The sequence below is a fragment of the Sceloporus occidentalis genome, unplaced genomic scaffold (genome assembly GCF_023333645.1).
Source record: "Sceloporus occidentalis isolate IW3139 unplaced genomic scaffold, rSceOcc1.0.p SCAF_1, whole genome shotgun sequence".
Classification (NCBI taxonomy): domain Eukaryota; kingdom Metazoa; phylum Chordata; class Lepidosauria; order Squamata; family Phrynosomatidae; genus Sceloporus; species Sceloporus occidentalis.
Window position 1 is genome coordinate 6,881,898 of NW_028316981.1, and position 8,492 is coordinate 6,890,389.

At 43.3% G+C, this 8,492-nt stretch overlaps 2 protein-coding genes across 2 annotated transcripts in view; both read left to right on the forward strand.

Annotated features, from left to right (window-relative positions):
• LOC149320536 (zinc finger protein 202-like) overlaps positions 1-8,492 on the forward strand; it is a 68,633-nt gene that overhangs the window by 31,104 nt on the left and 29,037 nt on the right. The window lies entirely within an intron of this gene.
• On the forward strand, positions 1,391-8,471 carry LOC149320537 (uncharacterized). The gene is made up of 5 exons (XM_089498935.1): positions 1,391-1,804; positions 5,117-5,237; positions 5,824-5,909; positions 6,128-6,248; positions 6,688-8,471. The coding sequence occupies exons 1-5, from the start codon at positions 1,391-1,393 to the stop codon at positions 7,527-7,529; spliced, it is 1,584 nt and encodes a 527-aa protein (XP_089355061.1). The 3' UTR covers positions 7,530-8,471.

Consider the following 8,492-nt stretch of genomic DNA (forward strand, 5'->3'; position numbering starts at 1 on the left):
CTTCTTTTCTCCAGGCTGAACATACCTAGCTCCCTGAGTCACTTTAGGTAGGCATGGTTTCCAGGCTTTTCACCATTTTGGTTGCCCTCTTCTGGACACACTCAGGCTTGTCAACATCCTTTTTGAATTGTGGTGCCTAGAACTGGACACAGTATTCCAAGTGACACCTGACCCAAAGCAGAATATAGTGGCACTATTAATACCCTTGATCTAAACCAATGGCCCCAAACTGTAATTTAAGAGATTTTGGACCAGCTCCCAGAAACCCAGACTATTGGCCAAAAATGGCTCAGGCTTCTGGGTGCTGAAATCCAAAACGCACAGTTTGAGACCACTGATCTAGACAATATACTCCTGTTGATGCATCCTAGAAAAAAATTGGCCTTTTTAGCTGCCGCATCACATGTTGAACTTTGATGTACTAGAACTCCTAGATTCCTTTCACATGTAGTCTTGCTAAGCCAGGTGTTCCCCATCCTGTATCTATTCATTTCATTTTTCCCTGCCTAAGTCCAGTACCTTACATTTCTCCCTGTTGAAAATTGTTTTATTAGTTTTGGACCAGCTTTCTAATCTATTCAGGTGATTTTTTATTTTTGATCCTCTCCTCTGGGATGTTAGCTACTCCTCCTAATTTGGTGTCATCTGCAAATTTGATAAGCATCCCCTCTGTTCTTTCATCCAAGTCATAGATAAATATGTTGAATAGCTCTGGGCCCTAGACAGAGCCCTGTCACTTCTTTCCAGGATGAAGAGAGCCATTGCTGTACACCCTTTGGGTTCAGTGGGTCAATCAATTACAAATCCACCTAACAGTTCCATTGCCTAGCCCACATTTTACAAGCTTGTTTGCAAGACTTGGGGCGGGGCGGGGGGGGGGAAGAGACTTCACTCCTCCTCCTCTGATTCTGAACTGACGTACTGAATGGAAAAAGAGCCTGGCTGGTCTTTAAGCTTCTGTTGAGTCTCTTCAACTGCTAAATGTGGTTCTTTTTCTGATGAAGAAGAAGAACTTTAAAGTGAGGCATGACAAAAACACACGATGGAAAGTAGAGAGATTGGGGAATGAGTTGATAGCGACACAGCTGTTGAATGAATGCTGGATAGGGCTAATGTTTTAGTCTGTGACCCAGAAGGAAAGGAAATCTTCTCTAGCTTTTCCTTCGGTCATGGTGTTGGTTTGCTATACAGGGAAGAAGAGGAGCAAATATCTAGAGTAGGACTGGGAATTAATCAATCTACCTCAAGAGAGCATTCACCATAATGCATTCATGAAACATTTTTCCTTTCTAGGAATGGTGTCCCCAGTCTTTTGCCTTGAGTGAGGATCAGGCAACAGGAAGAAGAGCATCTGTCTGTTTTGGAATGTGTCTGTGAGCACCTGTCAATGATGGAAAAACAAGACTCATTTGTCCCTGAGTTAGGGAAAGGTCTTCCATGTCTTTTAGATGAAAGCAGTGGAGAATATGGCAGAGAAACTACACAGAAGAGCCTGACAGAAGATACGTCCCATTCAGAGGTACAACATGAGCATTTTAAGCAGTTCTGCTACAAGGAAGCTGACAGTCCCCGAGAGGTTTGCAGCCAACTCCATGCTCTTTGCCATCAGTGGCTGCAGCCAGAGAGACATACCAAAGCCCAGATCCTGGACCTGGTGATCCTGGAGCAGTTCCTGGCCGTCCTTCCCCCAGAGATGGCAGCCTGGGTCAGGCAATGTGGGGCAGAGACCAGTTCCCAAGCGGTGGCCCTGGCCGAAGGTTTCCTCCTGAGCCAGGCAGAGGAGAGGAAGCAGGAAAAGCAACAGGTGAGAAAGTGTTTTATCCTGGGAATTTGCAAGATACTGTAAGCCTCCAACCCCAAGGACGTAGCCAAGGGGGGGGGGGTTGGGGGTCCGGACCCCCCCATCAGGACTGGGGATTTTCAAGCTCCTTCCTCCCCCTCCTCCTGCCCTCCATCAAAAGCACAGACTCCAATGGAGACTAGAGGGGAAAGGGGGGGAAGTCGCAGGGAGGCGGAGGGAGGAAGAGAGGGCGGGTGTGTGAATCAAGGCACTTTAAAAGAGGATGGCTCTGGCAGGGGCTCTGTTTGGATATGAGAAGAGAGTGATGGCGGTCCATTTCTTATGGAAATGCCTACCCTGCCTGAGTCCCTTGCGCTCCTGCCTGTGATTGGACAGAGCACCAGTCAGTGTGAGGAAGGAAAGCACCAATGAAAAGGCGGCGCTTGGCAAAGGCCACCCCTTTCCTTCATCAATAGCCACTCACTGCAACTTGAGTAGTTTATCACACTAGGCTGTTATAGAGTGATTGCCATGGCAACGTGCTGTGGGATTATGGGTGTTGTAGTTCAGTGACCTCCCCCATCTCTCTATCTCTGGCTGAGCTTCCCAAATGCCCCTCACCAAACTGCAAAGCCCAGAATTCTATAGCATGGGGGAATCTACACTGTTGATATAATACACTTTGACACCACTTTAAGTGTTGTAGCTCAATTCTGTGGAATCCTGGGATTTGTATTTTTACAAGCTTTTTTTTTCTTTGTAAAAGAGTACTGGTGCCTCACAAAACTACAAATCCCAGGGGTTTGGGTTTTTTTTTGTAGCCCTGGAAGTTAAAAGTGGTGTCAAGCTGCATTATTTCTACAGTGTAGTTGCTCACAGTGTTGCCACTGCTAAAGTTAAAACAGAATATAGTTCCATTACAGTGCATTGTGATCTGGGTGGTTGTTGTTGTTGTTGTTGTGTGTGCCTTCAAACCCTTTCCAACTTATGGCAACCCTAAGATGAACCTATCCTGGGGTTTTCCTGGCAAGATTGGTTCAGAAGAGCTGTGCCATTGCCTTCCTCTGAAGCTGAGAGAGTGTGACATACTCCCCAAGGTCACACACTGGGTTTCATGGCTGAGCTGGAAATCAAACCCTCGTCTCCAGATAGGGTTGCCATAAGTGAGGACCTCCAAACTGGGACAAATGTAGGACAAATGTAGGGCAACATTTTCAAATGTAGGACACATTTTTATAAAAATGGAGGACGCGCAAAAAATTGAGGGTTTTTTAAAAAAATGTTAATATAAATGCATGTTTTTAGGCATGATCAAAATGGAGGACATTTTGGCATTATTCCTAGACAGATGGCAGAAATGGACTTGCCCTCGGGTTCAACTGTACTTCTCAGAAGTGTGTACTTGGGCAAGGGACTGTGGTTTTTCTTCACTGCGCATGAGTTTGTAAAAATCACAGCAAGTTACATTGGCCATGCCTCAGAGGCTTGTTGATATCAATATCACCATCATCATCATCATCACCACCACCACTATAATTGGCCAAGAAAGGCAGACTTGTTAGCATTCAAAGCACCATAAATACACAAGAAATGCACTTGCATATATTTAATAATAAAAAATAATGAAAAAATAAATAAAAAAACAAGGCAGGGGTATATATATTTGATAATAAAAATTAATGTAGTAAAATAAAAAACAAGCAATAATAAAATTAATAAAGTCAAACAAAAACAAGCAATAATAAAAATTAATGAAATAAAACAAAAACAAGCAATAATAAAAATTAATAAAAAATAAAAAGCAATAATAAAAATTTTAAAAATTAAATAAAATAAGTATTTTATATTTTTAAATATAATTTAAAACCCCCAAAATACCAAGGCAGACCTAATGGCCACTGACTCAGCTTTCCTCCTCCTCCTCTGGCCCAATTCTGCCCTGGCCTTCAGGCACCCTTCCTCCGGCTCCTTCCTCCTCCTCCTCCTCTCCCCCTTCTCCTCCTTATGATGGCTGGCGCGCACGCGCGGAGGGAATCGGGGCAGGCGCGCACACGCACAAGGAGGAAAGCGGGGCAGGCGCGCGTGTGCGGAGAGAATGGAGCAGGCGCGCACGCTGTCACTGGCCCCTGCTGAGGCCTGGGCGGCGCGCAATCCCTCACAGTGGGGGCACGGTGGCGGTGGCGCTTCTGCCGCCAAGGAAGAGGAGGAAGGCAGAGCCGGAGGAGGAGGTGGGTTGGTGCCGCAGCAGCCGCATTAGCAGCAGCGGCAATGGCCGGAGCGGGCCCCCAAACCGGGAACAAGGCACGGGTGGGGGCCCAGACCGGACCGGGACCGGGAGGGCCCCCCCGAAACCGTGATTGGCACGGGGGCCGCCGGGTTATGGCAACCCTATCTCCAGACTCCAGAGTCATAGTCCAACACTCAGAACACTACAACAAATTTTACCTTGTGGGTCTTACATGACAAATTCCAAAACCCGTACTTTTTCAGTAACTTTATTAAGCCAACCTGCAGCAATAATCTAATTTCAGACTGCTTTCAGACTGCCCTGGCTCAGTGCTAGGGAATTCTGGGAACTGTATGGTACAAACATACACTGCAGCCAGGAATTCCCCTCTTCATCCCTTGGCCTGTTGGACTGTCTGGTTTATGTTTTAATGATATCCAGTGCATTATTGCTGACCTGCCATGTTTGTTGCATAACCACATCGTATGTTTTTCTGAGTGATGTGATATTAAAATAGTTTAACAGTTTTTATATTGAGTGTTCAAGATGGATGTGTTTGTGATCAGAAAGAAAATAAGTTCTGACAGCAAACTAAAAGAGGTAAGCACATTAAATGTATCACAACTTCATTATAGGAAAAGAAGTGAAAGTTATCAAATTGGCATATAGAAATAAAATTATTTGTAGTGGAAGAATTATATTTTAATCTTTTCAAGTCTTTTATTACTGTACTCACAATTACAAGAAATTGTAAATCTATAGTGTAATAAAATATACTGGTTTATCAACTGGTCACTGAGAGGCTAAGTTAGTTTTACGTTTTAATACATAATAATAACTCTGACATAAGCATTACATTGTTCAGGGACGTAGCTGGACCCCCCTTCCATTAGAAAAATGAATGGTGTGTCCTGCTGTGCCGCCGCGCCCAAGCCCCATTATAATGGTGGCACTTAGTCTGGAACCCCCCCCCCCTTCCTAAAATCCTGGCTACGTCTCTGCCAACCCCATCTACTGTTCAGTACTTTCTGGAAATCATCCTGGAGGGGAGATCCAGGTCATTTCAGATCATTCTCTTTCTGATACTTGCTCTTATTTTTCCTCCCAAGGATCTCATTGTAGAAGAGGCTGGTGATCTTCCTGTGGCAGAGAAGGCTCTCTCAGACTCTGGGAAGACAGTGCAATCCGAGTGGATGGTACAGCAAAATGAGAGAAGCACCACCATAATGGGTAAAGAATCAGTGAGCGCTTCCCAGATTGATCTCCCTATCTTGAATGTGCCCGAAATGGGTGGACAATATATTTGCTCTCCTGAGCCCATGTGGGGAAAGGATCCATATCCACTAAATGTTTTGCTTCAACTGTTTAAGATCCTTTTCAAACCAGCACTTTGAAAGAGTGAAAAAAATAGTAGCAATTATGCCAGAAGAGTGGTTGAGTTATACATAGACGGAAACACACATGGACAGAAACACAATTGATGCATCTCTTGGCAAAGATACAAACTCTGCACAAGGGCAGCTAAAGTGCTGTTTCGGAAGGTTGACAGCCTTGCAGTCCTCTGCTTTTACTTGTTTTCTTTGTGGAAAATACTTACACTGTATTTTTTATGAACCTCTGGAGTCACAGAAATCTCTTCACCTCCACTTGAACATTCATGCCCAGAAAATGCCAGTGAATCCTTAGCGATATTTTGCCCTACTGAGGACTCCTGGCCACCTCTCTCTAGCAGTCTGTACCCCGCCTTTGTTTGCGTTAGTAGGAAAATACATTAGTCAGAAGCAGAGGATCAGTTTTGCCTTTTGTTTCCCTCCAGGCAACAAAACACCGCCGTGGCCAATAGATCCCAGCTCCTCTCTTCCTTTTCACAGACTGAGACCAGCTTCTGTGACTTTGGATCAGGTAGGGACCAAATTCCCTGGAGGACCAAGAAGGAATCAGGTTGGGTACCCTGGTTCACTGCTTGTCTTTTGGGGCCAGGCAGAACCACTCCCTTTTCTTTTGGACTGAGTGTCATTACACTAAAGATTAAATTGCATTCAGCAGCCCTAAGCTACTTCATTTTCTTTTCCAATTGAATTCAGTATGTTTGGTTGATGGGTATCTTCTCTTTTTTTTAGGTGGCATTTGAAGAGGTAGTTGTGTGTTTCAGTGAGGAGGAGTGGTGCTTTCTGGATCCAGACCAAAAGGCCTTGCATACGGACGTCATGGAGGAGAATTTGGAGATGGTGGCCACCTTGGGTAAGATTCCCTTTTTTTGCATGCAGTATTTCACATCAGGCATGTCTAATGCAGAACAGAGTGGTACTATTAATAACCTTTATAAAGACATGTTCTTTTAGAGAAAGGCAGGATAGAAAATAAAATACTAACAATAACAGATTTTGTTTATTGCAGATTTGCTGTGGCATCTGTGAAGCACAGTGCAGCAAACCAGTTGAAAGAGAGAATAGTTCCTGGGTTCATGTTTTGATGGATGCAAGCAACTAGGAGCTCCTTCAAGGAGCTTTCTACTTTGGGCAGTCTCTGCCATAGGCATCCCAGGAATGTAAATGGAGAAGCTCTGGGGTCTCATTTGTCTTTCCAGTAGCCCACTCACAATAATGTGTGTTAGGCAGTCATTTTATTTTGGATTTTTAACCTCTCTTGCACTTTGACCACATATTTTTCTCATTTCCAGGTAATGATATAAATAGGAATGCAGATGGAAGTGAATGTCGTTGTCTTGTTTGTGGGAGAAGCTTCAGTTGTAAATCGAACCTTAATCTTCACAGGAAAACTCACTTAGGAGAACAATATTTTAAAGATGGAGAGAGTAGTCATAGGGAAAAACTGATTTCCCATGAAACTTCTCAAATAACAGAGAAACCATTTAAATTTTGGAAATATGGCAAAAGTTTCAGGTGTAGGCCACACTTTATGTCACACCAAAAACTGCACTCAGGGGAGAAATCATTAATAGGTTTGGAGTATAGAAAGAACCCAAAGCAGAAGATACACCAGATTAACTATGAAGCAGGACATGCAGGGAAGAAACTTTTGAAATGCTTGGAATATGGAAAGAACTCCAGTGGGGACATAAACTTAATTCATCATCAAGCAACTCACGCAGAAGAGAAGCCATTTAAATGCTTGGAGTGTGGACAGAACTTAAGTTCGAGGACAAGCCTTATTCATCATCAAAAAAGTCACACAGGAGACAAGCCATTCCTGTGTTTGCAATACAGAAAGTGGTTTAGTCAGAAGTCATACTTAACTCGTCATCAATTAAGTCTTACAGGAGAGAAACCATTTAAATGCCATGAATGTGGAAAGAGTTTCAGTCAAAAGAGTACCCTTGGTCATCATCAGTTAGATCATTCAGGGAGAAAATATTTAAATGCTTGGAGTGTGGAAAGACATTTAGTCAGAAGGCTGACCTCTCACATCACAAGACAACTCATACAGGGGAGAAAACGTTTCAGTGCTTCCAATATGAAAAGATGTTCAGTCAGAAGGCAAGCCTCTCACGTCATGAGATGACGCATACAGATGACAAATGTGAAAAGAGCTTCAGCCAGAAAAGAAACCTCATTCCTTCATCAACTCACCCAGGAGAGAAGCGATTGAAATGCCTGGATTGTGGAAAGAAATTCAATCAGAAGTCATGCTTAACTCGTCATCAATTATCTCACACAAGGGAGAAACCATTTCAGTGCTTGCAGTGTGGAATGAGGTTCAGTTCGAAGTCAGGCTTCATATGTCATCTAATAACTCACACTGGGGAGAAACCATTTCAATGCTTGGAGTGTAGAAAGAGGTTCAATCGAAAGAGTAGCCTTATTCGTCCTCAATTAACTCACACAAGGGAGAAACCACTTCAGTGCTTGCAGTGTGGAAAGAGGTTCAGTTCAAAGAGTAACCTCTCACGTCATGAGACAACTCATACAGGGGAAAGACCCTTTAAATGCCAAGAATGTGGAAAGAAATTCTGTCGAAAGGATAAGCTTTCTTATCATCAAACAGTTCACACAGGGGAGAAACCATTTAAATGCCTGGAATGTGGAAAGAAATTCAATCGAAAGGATTGCCTTTCTGCTCATCAAACAGTTCACATGGAGGAGAAACTATTTAAATGCCTGGAATGTAGTAAGAGTTTCAGTCGGAAGAGTATCCTTAACCGTCATCAATTATATCACAAAGCAGAGAAACTATATAAATGCTAGGAGTGTGGAAAAAATTTAATTCAGAAAGGACAATTGCTGTTTATCCATTGACTCTTACAGGGAAGACAGCATTAAATGTCAAGAATGTGAAAAGAGTTTCCGTACCTTGCTGTGGGAAAGTTCAGTCAGAAGACAAAGCACACTTTTCATCTATTAAAAGAGGATGGAAGGAGCCCAAAACTCCTTAAGGCAATTTCTGAGGCAAACGTTGTAGTAAGAGTTTTATGTGCGTTTTTCAGGCTATGTGGCCATGTTCTAGAAGAGTATATTCCTGACATTT

What these genes read in the sequence shown, in the direction of transcription:
- LOC149320537 (XM_089498935.1), top strand. Translation starts at nt 1,391, where the DNA reads ATGGAAAAACAAGACTCATTTGTCCCTGAGTTAGGGAAAGGTCTTCCA. An exon ending in CTTCTGTGACTTTGGATCAG is followed by an intron (nt 5,910 to 6,127) that starts GTAGGGACCAAA and finishes TCTTTTTTTTAG; the next exon opens with GTGGCATTTGAAGAGGTAGT. An exon ending in GGAGATGGTGGCCACCTTGG is followed by an intron (nt 6,249 to 6,687) that starts GTAAGATTCCCT and finishes TCTCATTTCCAG; the next exon opens with GTAATGATATAAATAGGAAT.